Source organism: Psittacula echo (genome assembly GCF_963264785.1).
Source record: "Psittacula echo genome assembly, chromosome: 12".
Taxonomy (NCBI): Eukaryota; Metazoa; Chordata; class Aves; order Psittaciformes; family Psittacidae; genus Psittacula; species Psittacula echo.
In genome coordinates this window covers 8696354-8715932 of record NC_137747.1, presented here as the reverse complement: position 1 = coordinate 8715932, position 19579 = coordinate 8696354, and the positions used below count along the sequence as shown (strand labels likewise).

Here is a 19579-nt window from a genome sequence, read left to right as displayed (position 1 = left end):
CGGGTGCCGGCAGGACGGCGCGGGAGGTGCCCGTTGGCTGCAGTGGGGACAATGCCGGCAGCGCTCGCGGCTGCATTGTGTGTATGAGGAGGAGATGGATGAAGGTCACATCCTGCCCCTCTTCCGATGCCCGGCACCAGGAAAAAGCTGCGCTTTGTAAATAGCAAAACAAACAACAAACTCTTCCCCCCATTTACCACCTTTCCCCCCGCCCTGAGGACAACAACAACAGCCCCCACGGCACTGCAGCCACCTGCTTAGGGAAGTGATTTCTCATATAAGCAGGAAAAGGGGGTCTAATTAAACCTGGGGTCAAGAGCATAAAGGGAGAATGGAGGTTATTTAGGAGTCCTTGAGTGGGGATGGAGGGGTGGAAGAAGGATGCTCGATGCGGCTGTGGTTGCCTTCATTGGATGGTGCTTTGAGGGACAGCCCAGCGTATTTTGGCCCTGCGGTGGGTTGCAGAGCATCATCTTCCTCCTGCCAGTGCGTCCAATGTGCCATGGGCTGCACACCGGACCCATGGTCACAGACATGAGTGTTCTCTAAGTCAGGGATGCGCTGGGGGTGTCCCCGCTGTCCCCACGGATGGAGGAATGAGCGCAGGGAGCGTCACACTCAGACCTACAAGAGCGTCCCCAGCCTTCAGCGAGATCATATGAGGTTCCTGTTTCACAAGACGGAGGATGGCATTTCCATTGTGCTCGCCGGGGATGTGTTGCAACAGGGCAGCCGCTTCCATCCTTTGTCCTCCTCCCTGCAGAGGAGGAGTCTCAGCCTCTGCCAGGGTGACCCGTCACACCCTGGGCCCCCCCCAGCCACCAAATTCAGCTCCCTTGGCTGCATCAGCCCTCCTGGTGGGTCCTGGCTATAGGCATCACCCATATCACCAGCGCTACCCAGCTCCAAAGGTGCCTCCTTGTTGGCTGCCCTCGCCCACGGGGTCCCTGCCATGTGTGGGGACACTCCATGAAGGCAATGCCCATCTCAAGCCACTCCTAGTGCTGACCCCAGGGTGTTCTGGCTGCCTTTGCTGCAGGACTCCTGCCTAATTATCACAACCAGTTAACAAATGAGGGGCTGACCCCACCAAAGCCCAGTCGTGGATCCCTGGGTGCTGGCAGCAGCCCCAGCTCCCTTGGGATGATGCCACTATCCCGGCTCCTCTCCCCTGCCTGCCGCGGGCAGCTGCCTGCTGTTAGGAAGCGCTGCAGGAACCTTCGCCCTTGGGTCGGGTGCTCCCAGCACAGATCCGCTTTCTATTCCCCAGCCAAGGCCCAATGCTCTGAATATAAAGTAACACGGCATTGTTGGGAAAAATAATTAAACCCAACAAGAAGTTGAGCAGCAGCTGGAAGGGTGAATTCGGAACACGCTGGGCTGCCCGTAACCCTTTGTGGGCAGGCATGGAAGGCAGAGCAGGCAGGGGAGCAGCATTCCGCATCCCAGCTCTGCTCCTGGTACTTGTGAGATAGGAAGGAGAGGTGATGGGCTCGAAGTATCCCAATACAGACCATGGGAAGGATGGGGAATTGTTCCTCATGGGCAAGGGAACCAACCTATAAAACAGCAGGATTCAGGGATGCTGGAGTATGTCCCAATTCCCAAATCCCCACTGAACATGCAACATGGGGACCACTCAGCCCGAGTGCTGCCCATCCCCATCCCCAAAGCATCGGGTCCTTTCCACAACCACCAATGGGACACAAGTGCCACCCATCACACTGGGCACATGTCCCCTCCCTGCCACCAGCATCCCACCACTGAGCAGGGTACCAGTGGTTGTCGGCAGGGCTGAGGCCGCGTCCCCGGCCGCGGGCCTCGCTCCAGCTGGGCGCTGTTTTGTAAGGACTCCTGGGTCTCTGCGGCGCAGAGATAAGCCCAAGAATTCGCCGTCGGTTCCAAATATCCCGTCCGCTTCCTCCCGCCGTCCTCGCTGCCGCTCCAGCCCGCTTGTCTCATTTCCGCAGCAGCGCGCTGGGGACAGCTTCCTGTTTTCCCCCCCGGCCCCGGGGCAGCGGCGGGGGGCTGCGGGGAGGAAGGGCAGGACAATGGGTGCAGGCAGGGACGGGCAGCTGCCCACCTCCCAGCCTGGGGGGTCTGTACTGGGTAAGTGGGGCTTCCTCAGTGGTCTGGAATAGGGTTGAGAGAAAGGGGACAGGGCAATGGGGCTGGCAGGTGGCAGCGGCGGGGGTGTGGGTATGGCTGAGCTGAGATTGCGGATGGGGTTTCTTTCATTTCCTTTTGTTGTTTCTCTCTTTTTCCTGAAGGGTTTTGCTGTAAATCAACACAAGATCCCCCCAGAGCATCCTCTCTGTGCTGCCGTGGGTGATACCAGCTGGAGGAGCCCCCCAACTTCCACTTTGTCATCGCCCTGCCACCAGTATGGGGATGAAACTGGGTACCACTGCTCAGCAAATCCCTGTGTGGTGGGACCCTGCTCTCATGGGGAGAGGAACCTCCCCAAAGAGACACTTCTTAGGGTCCCTCCCTGGAACCATCCACCACAACCCCCCCTCGAGGCGCAGTGTGGGAGAGCAGCATCCCCAAGGGCCTGCCACCTCCCAGGATCAGGGAGCTGGGATGCTGCTCCCCCATCCCAAACCACAGCCGCGGGAAAAGAGGGATTTGCTCTGGATCTTTGCTCGCTCTGAGCCCAGCATCCTCTGGCCTCAGGTGGGATGGACCAGTGGGCATCCCTGCATCCCCCCTGGTTATGGGGAGAGGAGAAGGCTGTTGCCCCCCAGCTCCCAGGCTGAGTGTGAGTGTTTACCCTTTGCCTTTCTCACCGCTCACAGCGTGGCAGGAGTTATTCAAAGGCGGGCGGAAGCGAGCGCAGCAACTGAAACAACAATGAAAAGGAAACGGAGCTCGAAAAATTCTCCGTTCATAAATCAACTGAACTGCAGGTGATCCCTGGGCAGGAGCGAGCCAGGGAAAAGGCATGGATCAACACGGAAGGTGGCCTGAAAGCAGGGATGGGGGTGGTTCTGTGTGACGCTGGGGTTGGGGTCCTTGTCCCTGCACACAGGGGGCTTTGGGGCAGGTGAGGTGCAAGTAGCACTGTGCTGATTTATAATACCTATAAGCAAATCTGGATGTTAGAAGTGAAGGTGAAGCTGCTTTCTGCAGTGGGGATAGTGTCACATACACATGTACATGCACATGCACACACATGCAGCCATGCCGCAGCCGTGCTGCAGCCCCTCAGGGCTGGCAGAGTGGGGACATGGAGTTATTGTGGTGCTCAATGGGATGCAGAGCAGCCCACTGGCTCTTTTTATCTCCCCTGCAGCTTCACGCCTGCTTTTTGGGGTGAAACACATCACTTTGGATGAATCCAGAGCATGAATCCAGTCGGTGTCCATGGCATGGGGATGCTGGGGTTAACGGGAGATGATCCAGGGCTCTCAGCAGCATTGGGCCATGGCTCCTTGCTGGGATCTCATAAAGCCTTTTTCCTCCTTAGGAAAAGGAGCTGCTGTCTTGGGACGGTCTCCTCCGTGCTGGCAGCATCCCTGCATGGGCATGGATGCAAAAATCTTCCCCCCGCGCCAGGTCCTGCAGCATCTCGCTGCTGGCGAGATGGGGACCAGTTTGGACCAGGCATCCCCTCCTCACTGTCCCCTCTTTGCCAGCCCCTGTGAGCTGATTCCCGGTCTCAGGGACACCAAAAAGCAGCTCAGTGAATGTGGGATGGGACCAAGGACCAGGCTGGTGGCAGCAGGCTGAGCCTTACAGCAGAGGGAAGGATCTGGTTGTGATCCCTGCACTGGGAAAGCCGGGTGGGATTGCATGTCCCCCTCTGCCGCTCTGTGTCCCCCCTTCAGTGTGTTCCCTGTCGTCTTTCGGCAGAGCTGGAAAACTGGGAGACCACCGTAAATAAACCCTGTGTCTTTAAGCCGTTTTGTACAGTACAAGAAAATGCACTCGTTGAATTACAGCTTTTTAATCAAATACATGTAACCATGTCACTTAAAGTGCTCGCGAAAAGCAGCGAGGAAAAAAAACCCCAACACAATTGGAAGAGCACAAGATTAAAACCAGCTGCTCCCTTACCCCCACCACAGTTAATAGTTTTTGAATGTTCTGAATGAGAGAGAAACCAGAGCCAAGCTCCACTTTCATGTCCATCTTTCTGATCAAACCCTGTCAGACGGGGGGAGCCGGGCAGCCTGGCACAGAGGCGGGGGATGCGGGAGGGCTGCGCTCGCCTCTCCTGGTCCCTTGGGTTTTCTCTTTGTGGTGATGGGGATGGAGGAGCCTGGGGTTCTTCCTGCAGGCAAAGCAAGCAGCAGGAGGGCTGGAGGTACAAGCACAGGTTGCCCAAGCCCTGCAGTGTGAGAGATGCTGCCTTGGGACATCACCATCGTGTTGCATGTGTCCCCCCAGCCAAGCTTAACCCAACTTCATCTCCTTATGCTTCTTCCTCTGAGTTGGCATCACTGCTCATCCCCCGTGGTGCCCGTATCATCCCATTCCCCCATGCCACATCCCCGTGCCCCATTCCCTTAGGAAACACACATGTTGGGACCACCTCAATGCCTACCTCCGGCCTCGCTGGCCACCGACCCCCTCCAGCACAGCCTGCCAACCACCCCGAGCTGTGCGGTTCCCCCGTAACGTGGACCAACGCTCATTAAGCGTGAAGCAGAGACCACCAAATATGTCAAAACACACTTAAAATTTATTGTTTCATACCATACGTTTGAGTCTCTTGAACGCTGGCCAGTGTTTCTCCCTCTCTGCAATGGGGCCTATCTGCTGTCACCGGCGCTCCGCGTGGATGGTGAGCCCCGCTTGCCTGCTGCCTGTTCTTTTCATTCTCTCTCCCTCTCTCCCCCTTCTTTCTTTAAATGAAAAATACAAACAATTGATGGAAAATGTACATTTGTTCCATATGGGGACGGTCGGAGCGTGGAGAGGAGCCAGCAGAGTCATTTTTAGGCAGACTCCTCTCTCCAGCGGATGGCTGGATGGCTTCCCAGAACGGCCCCGCGCGGCCTGGCCTGACTCTCCTGACGAGCCTCAGACAGTCTGTGACGCTCCCGCGCTGGTGGGGGGGACGTGATTCAGTTCCCTGCAGGGATCGACCCCCCCTGGGGCTGCTGAGTGCAGGAGGAGGGAGAGGAGTCCACTGGGAATGTCCCAGAAGGGCTGCGCGGGAGGTGATGGGAAGACTTGCTCTGCGTGACAGGTTGGGTTAGGATGGTTGGGTTGGGTTAGGTAGGCTACATTGAGTTGGTTGAGTTGTGTTGGTTTAGGTTGGGGTAGGTTGGTTGGGTTGTGTTGGGTGAGATTGGTTAGGAGAGGTTGGGTTGGTTAGGATGGACTGGGTTGGCTAAGATGGGTTGGGTTGACTGTGGTTGGGTTGGGTTGACTGCAGTTGGGTTAGCTTATTTTGGGTTGGGTTGGCTGGGTTGGGTTATACTGGGTTGTGCTGGGTTGGGCAGGATTATTTTGTGTTGTGTTGGTTGTGTTGGGTTAGGTTGTGTTGTATTGGTTATGTTGGTTGTGTTGAACTGGGTTGGGTTTGGTGACCTCTGGAGAGCACTCCCAACCCTTCCATGGCACTTTGGCCACACAGCATTGCTGGCTGAGCTCAAAAGAGGAGCACAAAGTGGCTCTGATGGATGTCTGTGGGGCTCAGCTCTGCTGAGAGCCCCAAACTCTCCCATGACCCATGCAATGAGAACCAAACCTGCCTCTTATGGCCGGAAGGGAACCCAGCACATTTCTGGGTGAGCAGATGGATGATGTGGGGCCAGGGGCTGGTGGTGACCACAAGGCAGAGGGAGGAACATGAAGGGGGGTGATGCCAGGAGCTGGGGGACAACAGCCAGAGCTCCACCGGTGACGGAGAGGCTGAACTTCACAGTAAGGATAAAGGATTTTCAGGCTGTGCATCCTTCCCAGGGCACATTAGGGATTCCTCACTGGCTCATGTTCTCTTCCTTTCCCCAAACCTGTGTTATTTACGACACCACAGCCCCAGGTCCCAGCAGGGCTTTACCCTCCTCTGCCTGCAGCAGTGCTGGAGCAGTGCTCAGCATTCCTGCCTGTGGCTGGGAAACTGCTCTGGAGCAGAGCTGAGGAGAGCATCCATCATCACCCCGCGCTCCTCTGCCACCCGGCCGGCTGCTCCGGGCACGGCCACCGAGGAAATGGAGCCTTTCCTGTCCTGTGAGGAGCGTTGGGATTTTCAAACATTTCCTTTCCCAAACTGGGCTGCAATAAGGAAAGTTGGGGAAGGTTTGGGACGTTTTCCGCTGCTCGGGAAGGAAAGGTTGTGCTGGGAACGTTGGAAACCGCTTTTCACATTTCAACCTTTTCCCTTTGGTTAACCCCTGCGCCATGCAATGCCGTTACATCTCCAAACGGTTTGCCTCCCAGCTAAAAAAACCTGGAAAGTTATTTTTTTTTTCCAATGCTCTTTTTCTCGAGTCAGGAAATGTTTTGGAGCCGTTTCCCACAAACAGGTTTGGTTTTGATAAATCCTTTTGTGGTGGAAGACGAGGGGAAAAATAATCCCATCGCCAGCTCCAGAGCAGCTGCCTGATGGGGAACCAGCACCGGCAGCATCGCCCCGTTCCCACCAACATCCCCACCGCAGGGACATGTGGCGGTGAGCACCCAAAATGCATGGATTGAGAGGCTCAGATTCCCCCTTAACATCTCCAGATCCCAGCTGTGATGACTTCATCAGGGCTGCGTGTCCTTGGGCTCATGTCGGCATTCCCATCGCTCCGGTGTGCTCCGGGACAGGACGGCTCGGGCTGCCCCAGAGCCTTGGAGCGGCGTATCGCCGGCTGGCACATGCTGTTTTAATATGTGGGTGATGTCATCGAGCACTCCATAATGTCATAAAACCCCCAGAACGTCTATAAACCTGAGCAGTGAACCTCCAGCAGAACACACACGTGCACAGGCAATACACACACGTGTGCATGCACACAGATGTGCACACGCACATGCATACAGGGATGCACACGAACACGGATGCACACATGCATGCATGGAGATGCACACACAGACACACACACACAGACGTCGATGCATATGCATATGCACACATGTATACACTCGTGCACGTACAGATACATGGATACACATAGATGCACATGTAGATGCACATGCAGATGCACAAGGCGCATGCACATATACATGCTGCACACATGCACACACGCACTCAGAAGCACGCACATTGGTACCAAACACACACACCAATATGTGCACACATGGATGCCCACAATGATACATATATGCACACAGATGCACACACACAGATACATACAAAGGCATGCACTCAAACATGTTTGCACATGGGCACATTGGGATGCACACGCACACACTCTTCATGCCACCCCAACCCTCTCCTTGGTGTACCCGGCATCAGAGTCACTCACGCGTGTGGGTACCTCTGCAGAAGTAACCCCAGTGTGTGGGACAGTGAGCCCCTGAGGGATGCACAGCCCACATCCCCAGGGAGCATGGAGCAAATGGACCTTCCCAGGTCAGCATCTCCCCCTTTCCCTGCCCCACAGCCACCCTGGGAAGCAGCAGGATGGGCCTGTCAGGGTCTACATATACCTGTCAAATCTCTTCTCCATATTTCTGCCATTACGACCTGCTAAAAGCCCCTCGCTCCTCCTCCCTGGTCCAAAACCATAAGGCCTGGAGCTTTGGAGAGATTAAGTCATAAAAATCGGAAGGGGCTGTGTAGTAACAGCCCCGGCCTGAGCCATAATGGCAGTGAAATCATCCCCAAACTATTCCAGCCCGTCCATTTCCAGCCCCACGTCACACCTGAGCCACCACTGGTGGATGGTTTCCTGGCCCCAGTGCAGCCACAGGGGATGGAGGCAGGGGAAGGAGGTGATGTTGGGAGCACAGAAGCACTCCTGGAGCTCAGGGCTTTCCGGCTGTGCCTGGTCCCAGTGCCCGAGCAGAGCAGGATGTATCCCAATGGGACAGGGATTGCAGAGCTCCCACGGGCACGGCTGGAGCCGCTTGTTGCATCCCATCCCCAGTGGCTTTCCTGACCTGTGGTTAGGATTAAGTGACCTCGGGCTGAGCAGAACCACAAAATAGCCAAAGCTAAGGGAAACTGGGAGATGAGCAATTAGCATCAAACCAAATCCAGCTAATGAGTGCTATGGTTAAAGCTTGTCAAGGAGTCAGCACCCTTGCATGCCCTGCCCAGCTCTCTGCCCTTCTGATGGAGCTGGATCAACCGCTCAGTCCAAGCTTGGCTTTGGAGAGGGCTAAATCCTGCTCTGGCCATGGCTAAAACATGATGGAGCATCTCTGATGCCACTGGAAGGTGCTTGCCCAAACCCAGTACCAGTCACACACTGCCAGCTTGGAGGAACAGCTCCAGATAGGGACACTTCACAACAAATTTGGTGTCAAAACTGGAAGTTTAGGTGAAAAAGGCTGAAAAAGGCCCAGCGCAACACCAAGCAAAGGGAGGAGGCAGCGTGCCCCGAGTCTGGCACACGTCCTTCTGCCTGCTGTTATCTAACCTGAACCCATGCTCCTGTTTTCTTCCTCTCTCCTTTCCCTTCTTTCTCATTTCCCCGTGACCTGGGGTAGGGCTGGCCAGTGAGACGGGGCAGCCACACATTGTTCGCAGCCTCAATTGCAATTAGGCTTTATTATTAATGAAAACACCCAGGGCTGGGTTAGGCAGGAGGGTTGGCAGGGCCCTGCCTGCTTTTGTGGAGATGCAAGCCAAGGCTTTGGTAGCAAAGCCATGAGGTGTTGGAGTGATGCAGACCCAAATCTGCTGCTGGGTCTTGGTGACCTGTGGATGGGTGGGCACAGCAGGATGCTCGATGCTTTCACAGTGACTCAGCAGCCGTGGTTTCGATATGATGCATCCCTCGTGTGCTTATGGATGGGAGCGAGCATCTGGCACCAGTCTTCAGTCTGGTACCAGCCCCAGCCCCATGCAAGCATCACAGAATCATGGAATGGTTGGGGTTGGAAGGGATCTTAAAGCTCATCCAGTGTCCCACGGGCAGGGACCCCTTCCACTGGAGCAGGTTGCTCCAAGCCCCTGTGTCCAACCTGGCCTTGAACACTGCCAGGGATGGGGCAGCCACAGCTTCTCTGGGCTCCCTGTGCCAGCGCCTCAGCACCCTCATAGTGAAGAGACCCCTGATCCCCTCCCATCCCCACGGCAAAGTTAGATTCCAAGTTTGCAGCTTAAGCACTTTGGGAAAGCTCCTGCTCATTCCCAACCATGCTGCTGGTGCTGTCAAGCACCCGAACCCAGGACACGCTGTACCAGAGCGAGGAACCACAGCCAAAATACCACCCCAAGGATTTCTGGCCATGCTCTGAGAACAGAGGCGAGCTGGCACAGCTGGAGTCATGGGGAAAGAAGGGAATTTCTATGGCAGAAAAATGACCTAAGGTTTCCTCTGTGATGTGGTCCCCAGCACGGCAGGGCAGCTGGGCCAGGACCAGCGTATGCATCGCTCCTTTGAACCACAGGAAGTGATCGCATCCTCGCTGGGAAGGTACCTGGAAGCTGATGGTGGAGAGGGGGGGGGAAGCTGGAAAACAAGTCAGAGCTTTCTTGTCCCCAATCTCCTTCCTCCCAGGCCGCTTCGGGGATGGAGCCTATAGACGGCTGCTTCCTTTCATAGTCATCGGCGGCGGCACAGGATGCTTCTCATTTGGTGTTGTGTTTGTTTGCTGCAGCGCGGGGTTCTGGCACCCGCCGGGCGCCCGCCAGCCCTCCCGTGTAGGTAGTGAGGTCATTTTTCCATGTATTCCCCCTTTTTACATACTGTATATGGAAAGACAATGAAGCGCCTTTCTGGCGTTTAATGGGAACGCGCCGCCAGCCCCCGGAGTTGGTCCCGTTTATTGGTGCTTCACATGAAACAACAACACCCCCCACCCCCCCCCAAAAAGAGAAGTGAGTCAGGATTTAGTCGTGTTAACACTAATGTGAATTTAATTCAGGAGAAGCTTGAAAATTAATGTCATTTGTTAAATATCCATTTCCCCTAAAAGGCAATTCTTTGCCAACAACAACAACAAAAAACCCTCTTCTTCTATTCAATTTGATGGGGGGGGGGGATGTTAAATAGCCTTTTTTGGCGATATCAGCCTGGTTTAAATCACTCAGCGTTCAAGGAACGGATGCCACCAGGCTTTTATGCAACAGATTGTCATTGCTCCTCTGCAAATGGGACAGAAACATAGCTGTGTATCATAAAATGATTCATGGGAATGGGACAAAGCGCCAGTGGCTCCATGCTGAGTCCAACAGGGCACCGTGACCTCTTGGCAAGACCAGTGGAAGCAGCCAGTGAGTGAAGTGGAAGGGCTCCGACACAATGGGTTTTATTCCAGCTCCTAGGAATAGGAGGGAAGGTGTTGGAGGAGCCCGGCTCAGTTTTGGGGGTGTTTAAGTGCCGAACCCAGGGCAATGGGATATGGGGATGAGCCATGGGGACCTCGCGCTGCCAGCTTGGCAAAAGAACCACACCGAGGCCGTTTTAAGAGGCGGATATCGCATGTTTTATTGTGTTTCGATGTGGGAACAGCAGCTTTTCCTGCAGAGCACATCTCCAAGGAAAGGGGGGGGGACCAGCAGCATCACCCCATCCCGCTGCTGGCGCTCCGGAGCCGAGCAGAGCCACGCTTACCGAGCCCGAGGCGGCTGCCGGGGCGGGCGGGCGGCAGCCTGGAGATTAATCCATTTGCCAGGTTGTCAGAGCATTAATCAACGGATACAGCAATCTGGAACCGGTTGGGACAACATGGATTTGCGGAAAATATGTGTTCACACAACAAGCACACAAGATGGGAGCAATTAGATGAAGATGTTTTAATAATTAACCAGTATAAAACAGTTTGCTCTCCATACAAGAAGAAGTGTTTGCAGTCGTAGTTCCCTTTTGTACAAAAATTCCAGTCGATTGTTCCACAATATTTACATTGACATTCCCTTTTCCACAAAATATCTCCTTTTTTTTCTTTCTCCCCTTTTTCCCCCCCTTTTTTCCTTTTTTTTTTTTTTTCTTTTAAAATCCAGCTTTGCTACATAAATGCTTTAGATCTCATGGATATCCCTTGGTTTCTTTTGAAAAAGTCTAATAAAAAACCAACCCCGACACCCCAAAAGACATTAAATACCATTTTATATATAAAAATGCTTAGTAAAAATATAGTTTTGTTGCCCAATTAAAATATATTGCTGAGAATACAGTAAAAACTGTCCTAAAGCCCACCCCTAACGGGCACCGACTCTTTAATGGCCCCGGCAAAGTCTTCCTAAAAGTGATGGTTTTCCCCTCCCTCCACAAGTTTTCCTGCCCTTGGGTTAAATACTGGGAGCAGGTCGCTTCGGCTCATGCTGGTGGTGGTTGTTTCAGGCAGGATTTATTGGGATTGGCTTCAAAATGCCCCTGGGAGCTGCAGGTACGCCCTGCCGAGGGCTGGAGCGGGAAGCGGGAAGGCAGGCGAGTGCTTGGGAAAGGCGTCTATCTGTGTTATATAGTTATATGGTATATCAGTGAGTTCAGCATGGAGTTTTGTCTTAAAAAACCCATAAAAAATAGGAATAAAATTTAAAAAGAAAAGGAAAAGAACCAAAAAGAAAGCGATGCATTTAATGAGATACTCTAAATATGATGGAGCTCGTGGTTAAAGGAGGATGGCTTTTTGTTTCTAGAGGAGAGTCGAGGCTCTCCATTGTGAGCATCGGATGGTGGGGCCAACCTAACCGGTGATGCATGGGCTATAGTAGACAGCGCTGCTGGCATCGGACAAGGCAGATATCAAGCTGCTCTCCTCGCAGGAGATGCTTCTAGGAGTCACTTTGGACAGGGAGACATGGTAAGGGAGTCCCGAGGCTTCGGGACGAGTCCTGCTCATGTTCAAATACTGGTCAAACTCATTGCGATCAACGTCTGTCCACAGCTCGGTTTGGTTCAAGTGATCCACGCTCTCCATGTGATGGGCTTCAGGAGGGGGTGAGAGCTGGCCCAGGTGGGCAGAAAGCCCGTTCTGAGTTCCCGAGCACATCTGGTTGTAGTATATGCTGGAAGGATGGGGAGTCCTCATGGCGTCGGCCAAGTGCGAAGGGGTCTGCGCATAGGGCACTGCCACGTCCCGCCCCATGCACTTCTCCTGGGGAAACTCCATCTGGTGATGGTGGTGGTAGCTGCGAAAGGGCATCATGTTGCAGTCATCCTGCATGTGCGGGGGGAAAAACGCCGGCTCGGTCTGTTCCAAGACATCCAAGGGAGACATCTCAGGAGTTGGCAAGCCATAGTTTTCAATATCCGACCCCATGGAGTGGAGTTCTCTGAAGTGGTTAAGTGGGGGAGGCTGGGGGTGGCCCGGCTGGCTGCCACCGTGGTGACTCATGCTGAAGTTGTCACTGCAAGGCTGGGAAAGGTTATGCAGGAGGATGTTGGGTTCCATCCTCTTGATTTTCTTGGCTTGCTTCTTTCTCCTTGGGCGGTACTTGTAGTTGGGGTGATCCTGGAGATGCTGGATGCGCAGCCGCTCGGCCTCTTCCACGAAGGGACGCTTGTCGCTGGCGCTCAGCGCTTTCCATGACTGGCCTGGAAGGGGAAAGCAAAGCTCTTGTCACATCAGCTCGGCCACCCGCTGCCGGTCGGGGCATGGGCATCAGGGGACATGGAGACTTTGGAGTGGGAAGGGCTCCCTTGGGCAATGCAGCACCTGAATGGGGTCCTGGTGCTGGCACAAGGAAGGGCTGGGGAATGGGAACCCAAGCAGGACTGTCCCCATGTCCTCACGTCAGGCTCAGCACTGCAGCACAGCAGGAGAATGGGGGTTCAAAGCCAGGGCTGGGGATCGTGCACCCCACTGCCCCTCAGCACAGCCCGGTCCCTGGTGTGCCTGATTCCCTGCATCCCGCATCCACAGCCCCGCACCTCTGCAGCCTCAATCGCCCATTCCCAAACCCAGCAGTCCCGTATCCTGAGTCCCATGTCCCTGCAGCCCTGTGTCTCTGCATCCTGCTGCCATATCCTGCTTCCCGTAGTCCCGCATCCTGCAGCTCCGTCTACCCATATCCTGCTTCCCGTGTTCCCACATCCCGCATCCTACAGTTGTGTATCCCGCATCCTGCAGCCTTGTATTCCCATATCCTGCATCCTCACAGCTGTGTACCCCACAGCCCTGTATTCTGCATCCCGCAGCCCCATTTCACTGTGTTTTGCATACAGGCAGCTCTGTATCCTCACATCCCACAACCCACAGCCCCATATTCCCACATCCTCTAGCATCATATCCCACAGCCCTGTAGCACTGCACCCTACAGTCCTTGATTTCAAAGCCCTGAACCCTTATATCCCACATCCCTGCATCCATGCCTCCGTTCATTCCATATCCCTACAGCTCACATCCCGCAGCTCTCTAACTTTGCAGACCACAGCCCTCTATCTCACGGCACCTGATCTACACACCCCACAGCACCCCATCCTTGTAACCCAGCTTCTGCACCACCGCGTCCTCACATCCTGCATCCTGTAGCCCCATATCCTTGCAGCCTGCATCCTGCAATCATGTACCCTCGCACCCCGGCTAGCACAGCCCTGTATCCTTGTATCCCGTGTCCCGCTGCCTCAATTCCTCTCAGCCTGCATCCTGCAGAGCTGTACCCTTGCAGTGTACTTCCCAATGCCCTCTACCCCTTCATCCCACACTCACAGCCCTCTATCCCTGCATCCCAACACCCTGTACCCCTGCAACTCACATCCCCAACCCCATATCCTTGAATCCCAGCATCCCATAACTCTGCAGTGTATATCCCCAGCCCTGTAACTCTGCATCCCACTGCCCCATACCCCTGCAGCCCACATCTGAAGCCCTATATCCCTGCATCTCGCTGCCCTGGATCGCTGCAGCCAACGTTCCCAGTCCCACAACCACCTATCCCTTCATTCCCAGCCCTGTATCCTCACGTTCCTGCCTCTTCAGCTCCATACCCCTGTATCCCACAGCCCTGTACTCTTGCAGCCCACATTCCCATCCCTGTAACCCCACATCCCTAGCTCTGTATCTCCATATCCTGCTGCCCTGTACTCTTGCAGTCTGCAACCCGAGCCCTGTACCCTCACATCCCATTGTTCTTAGCTCAATACCCCCATATCTTGCAGCACTACTCTTGTCGCTGGCATCCCTAGCCGCATATCCCTACATCCCTAGCTCCGTACCCCGGCATCCCACCTCTCTATACTCTTGTAGCCCACATCTCCAGACCCTTACCCCCGCATCCCCAATCCCATATCCCCATATCCCCACATCCCTGGTTCTGTACCCCTGCATCCCGCAACCTTCCACTCCTGCAGTCGCATCCCCAGCTCCATCCCCCCTCATCCCCGCATCCGTAACTCCATACCCCCTCATCCCACATCCCTGCCCTCCCGCACCCTCCTCCCGCGGCCCTCCCCGCTCACCCAGCATCTTGCTGAGCACGGCGTTGTGCAGGTCTGGGTTCTGCTGCGCCAGCCTCTTGCGCTCATCCTTCGCCCAGACCATGAAGGCGTTCATGGGCCGGCGGATGCGGGAGTCCTCGCCGGCCTTGCCCTCGGCGCGGCCCGCCGGGGGGCTGTATCCATAGCCCGGCTCGGGGCTGGGCGAGCGGCTGGGGGCCGCGCCGGGGGCCGCGCCGGGGGCCGCACCGCCGGGGCCGGGGCCGAAGGCGAAGCCGGGCTCGGGGCTGGGCGTGCGGCTGGCGGGGGACGCGGCTCCCGGGGGGCGCGGGAAGGCGAGCCCGGGCTCAGCGGCCGGCACGGCGGCGGTGACCCATGAACAGTCGCCCCGGGGTTGCGATATCTCCTCTCGGCAGTAGTTAGACTCAGATATATTCATTCCAGCTGGACAGCACTTTGTGTCCGACCCGACCGGGTGCCGGAGAGAGAACCGGGTCCCGCCGCGTCCCACCGTGTCCAGCAGCCGCCGCGCAGCAGCCCCGCCGCTCTCCGCCCTCGCCTGCGCTCCGGGGGAAACCTGCGCTCGGTCGCTTTGTTTTGGTTTCTTTTCTTGGGGATTTTTTGGTTTTCCTCTTTTATTTTTTTATTTTTTTTCCCCTTTTTTCCCCCCCAAAAAAAAAAAACTTTTGGGATGATGTTGGGCTGGAAAGGGCAAAATATAGCAGGGCTGGACCAATCAGGGCGAGGAGGGGAGGAGGAGGAGGAGGAGGACGAGAGGGAGAGGAGGAGGAGGAGGAGGAGATGAGGGGGAGGAGGAGGAGGAAGGGGGGCGTCCCCAGGCACCAGCAGGAAGAGCCACCCGGGGAGGGCCGGGCTGGGACCGGTGTGGACGCTTCTGCCCTTCTCCCTTCCTCCCAAGGCGAGGGCTGTTCGTGTTCTCTCTCTGCCTTCTTTCCTTTCTCTCCTTTCTTTTCTTTCTCGGCTGGCTGCGACCCGCCGAGCCGAGCCAGGGAAGTGTTTAGATTCGCCTGCCAGGCTCCCTGTTTGCAAGTGGACAGGGATGCTGAGGGCTCGGCGTTGAGTTCCCTTAGGCTTTATTTCGTGTGTGTGTGTTTTGGCCGGCATTCCCTGCCCGGGGTCGGGAGCAGCCCTGGGGTGAAGCAGGGGCAAACCCCCTTCCCCTGGCATTTTGTGGTGGGAATTTCAGTGCCGGGATGGGGAGAAACAGCTCTTTTTGAGCACTGTTCACATGGAAACAAACGTATTTCCAGCCTGTCAGCAGAGGGACTTGAGGAATTGGGGGTTCACCAGCAGCACGGTGATAGCAGCTAAAACCTCCTGAGCTGCGCTGCTGGGGCTGACATGGCCATGCCATTGCCACACAAGTCATAGGGCACCGCAGCATCCCTGCGGCATAGCAGCATCCCTGCGGCATTGCAGCATCCCTACGGCATGCTGCCATCGGCAGGCAGGTTATCGTGGCATGGCTGCATCCCCATGGCACAGCAGCATCTCTGTGGCACACTGCCATTAGGAAGCCACCAGTGCCAAGCATCAGGCTCGGTGGTCTGAAGGTCCTTCCTGCTCTTGGCACAGGGGAGTTATGATCTCTGCAGGACACGTTTGCAAGCAGAGATGTGCTCACACAACACCCTGGCTCCCTGACTCCCTCCAGGCCATCGGGTTGATGTGGGAAGGATGCCCCGGTTCTGGGTATCTGCTCCAAGCCCCCCCCAGCTATGGAATGCCCAAGCCTTGAGCCCAAAATGTGACCCTCAGCATTAGGAAGACTTGGGGCACTGAGTTGCGCAAGCGCCCGGCTCGCAGCCTCCTTGCAGCAGTGGGGCATTGCATGCCATGGTTTCTGTGTGTCTGGAAGTGATTTGGAGAAGCCGATCACTGTTAACCCTGAGCAAAACAAAGGCCTTGCAAAAAGAAATACAAATACCAAAGCCTCATCTCGCTTGTTCCTCAAGCGCTATCCGGGAGCGGCGGAGGCTTCGGGAGAGATTCCTTTCACCTTCCTGCAGCCTCTTATTAATGTTTCGCAAGAGCAAATCAGCACCAGTCCATGGGAGAGCCCGTGCGGCTGCAGGAGCCTTCTCTCTGCTCTCCCCATCTTCCAGGGAGCCGGAGCATCGCTGTCCCGGAGCTGCTGGAGGCTTAGGCTCTTTGCCCCTGCCTTAGGGAGCAGCAAGGTGGGTGCTAGGGGGAGATGGGGGTCCTCAGGCCAGGGCTCATGGCTGCTTGTGGGGTGAAGTGAGCAGCATTGGGGCAGTTAGTGTGGGAAGCTGCTGGGGATAGCCCAGCATTATCCCACTGCTACCAGTCCTGGTTCTTCTCCCCGTGGTCCCAGCAGCATACTTGGCCTCTAGGATCAGAGCTGGCCTGGAGCTGAGTTTGGAGTTGGTGGCACTAGCTGCATTTGGGATGTGGTGGGGATGAGCTGCAGTGGGGTGGGACTGGGGAAGCTCAGACTTTTCCTGCCCTGGAAAAGATGCTGAGAACCAGGACCAACCCACAGAGCCTCGTGCCTGCTGCCATGCTTGCTCCCTGCAACCACTCCGAGCGTGGATCTCCTCTGCAGGGAATGTCATGGGCTGGGATCAGAGCAGTGCCACTGTCCCTGTGGAACTAGGTGCTTTGGGACCTCCTGGAACAAAGCCCAGGACTTGGACCCTAGAGCACGCATGCAGTGCAAACCCTGCCTTGCAGCATGTCTGCAAATCCAGCACTTGCTTTTGGTGCTGCATCCCAGTGCAGGGGAAAGAGCCAGGGAGGGTGGTGGATAGGAAAAGGAAGGGCATGGTTGCTGGAGAAGAAGGGATGAGGGATGAAGCAGGGAGAGAAGGGAAGGAAAGCTGCAAGGAGGGAGGGAGCAGCATCCAAAGCACCTAAAAATGCTTGGGTGCGACAATGTCAGGGTGCAAAGCACCCAGAAATGCCTGGACCAGCATGGAGGGGCTGCGCTGCCTGCCTGGGCAATGCCACGCTGCTTCACACCCACCCTGGTGTGGAGCAAAAGCACCATCACCAGCCGGGGTGCAGGGTGCACTGCATGGGGTCCATACTCAGGTTCCTGGTGGGGACGGACACAGAAACCCCCTCCCATCACCCTGTGCCCCGGCTCCTCGCTGACCACAGCACAGAAAGAGGAAGCTCAGGACATCCCTGGGCAGAGATAACATCGGTGAGCACCAGCGAGTGACCTGTCCTCGCCGCGCTTGGCGTCGGGCGAGCAGGACCCCAGCAGGCACCCGGCACCAGGGCTTTATTCTCTTATTATTGCTTTTCCTTCCACCCCCTTCAGTTCTATTGGGCTGGAGACTCTCTTCCCCCCCCCCCCCCCCCCCCCCCCCCGGCCTCCGCTTCCCTTCCTCGCATCCCAGCACCACACCTAAGAGAGGAAGCGGGGCGGGACGGCCGCGCTGCGCCCCGGCACAAAGGCGCTTTCCCTGCCTGCTCCCAGCCCGTGCCGCGGGTTGTTCCTGCCAGCCCGGCTCCCACCCGCCTAAAAATAGATGTGGCACCACCGGGACCATCCCAAGGGGTGGTGGGGGATAAAAGGGGGTGGAAGAAGGCAGGGATGAGCGTTGGTGTTTGAACGTGATGGTTATTTCTGGCTGCGGGTGGGTGCAGGAGCCCCAGGGGCTGTGCAACCATGATGGGAAAGTGGCATTTTATTCCCACTTTGCAGAGGGTGCAAGGCACAAGGGGAGAAATCAGTGGGGCAGGGGCAGGATCCAGCCCCTCACATGGACCAGTCTTACTTCTAGAGGTGTTCACACCGCGAATGAATCAACCACCACGTAATCACCGGTGTGGGGCTGGTGCCGAGGTGCATCCAATTGGATGAATGAGAGATTTCACAGGAAGAGATTTGTGGTTAATCACAGCTCATCATTTTCTTTAGGCTGCACCACACAGGTACCCAGCACCATGTGGCCAGGCAGGATGGATGCATGCATGCATGCATGGATGGATGGACCAACACCCGTTTCCGCTTCTTCACCCCAAGGGCGATGCTCTTTCTTGGGGTGGTCAAGGGGAGCAGGGACATATGTGGGACCCTTGCAGGGCTGCCCAGCCCGGTGGCCCCCTCAGCACCCCGAGATGTGCCCCCATGCAGGCGGGTTCTGTGGGGTCCCCCGGGGCTGCTGCAACCTTGGTGGAACAAAGGCTTCCCAAAGAAAGGCGCTTCCTGCAGAGCGAAGGACTCAGGGCTGCGGGTGTGTGTGAGCCCTGCCGGCACTGAAGTCATCTGCTGGGAAACGCTCCCTGCTCCACCAGAGCCTCCCCTTTTCCAGAGCCCAGCTCAGCGCCTGGTTTCCTCCTGCACAAAGGGTTCAGTGGGTCAGGCAGAGCCGACCATGCCGGGGAATGCAGGGCGCCAGCAGATGCACTGTGGCATCCGTGTTAGGAGCATCCTGACAGCAGCCACCTCTGTGCAAGGGTGACACGTCCCCATGTCCCCAGGCCAAGGACTGGACTCTTTCCCACCCAAGCTGGGGCAATGGGGAGAGGATGGGTGGTTGTGGTCAGCCCCATTGGAGAGGGGCTTTTCATCAAGGACTGTAGCGATAGGACAAGGGGTGATGGGTTCAAGCTGAAACAGAGGAAGTTCTTTAGTTCTTTTAGATATAGGGCAGAAGCTCTTTCCTGTGAGGGTGCTGAGGCGCTGGCACAGGGTGCCCAGAGAAGCTGTGGCTGCCCCATCCCTGGCAGTGTTCAAGGCCAGGTTGGACACAGGGGCTTGGAGCAAGCTGCTCCAGTGGAAGGGGTCCCTGCCCGTGGCAGGGGTTGGAGCTGGAGGAGCTTCAGGTCCTTTCCAACCCAGACCAGGCTGGGATTCTATGAATGGCCGGCTCAGCAGTTTTCTTCTCATTTGCTCTTTTTCTTGGCTTCCAGCTCCATCTGATGAGCAAAGGGCACTGGGGACAGAGGGAAGGTGCCCTGGGGCACGGTGGCACGGTGCCGGCCAAGCCCGGCAATCAGGCACCGCATCCGAGGAAGCGGAGAGAGTTGTCTTTCTCTTTCAGCTCTTTTCAATAACCAGAGGTCAGCCTTGTTTATGCAGGATTATAACTGGAATGACAACAGCCATACCCGTTGTGCGAGCAGCGAAATCCACAGCTAACCCGAAAAGG

General features: G+C 56.2%; 1 protein-coding gene across 1 annotated transcript; it reads right to left on the bottom strand.

Annotated features, from left to right (window-relative positions):
* Nucleotides 1-11742: 11742 nt before the first annotated feature.
* Nucleotides 11743-15221, bottom strand: SOX18 (SRY-box transcription factor 18; the record flags this gene model as incomplete). The annotated part of the gene is made up of 2 exons (XM_080628109.1): nucleotides 14457-15221; nucleotides 11743-12593 (listed from the first exon to the last, which is right to left on the bottom strand). Exons 1-2 carry the CDS (start codon nucleotides 14869-14871, stop codon nucleotides 11743-11745), a joined length of 1266 nt encoding a protein of 421 aa, XP_080484235.1. The 5' UTR covers nucleotides 14872-15221.
* Between the last annotated feature and the right edge of the window lie 4358 nt (nucleotides 15222-19579).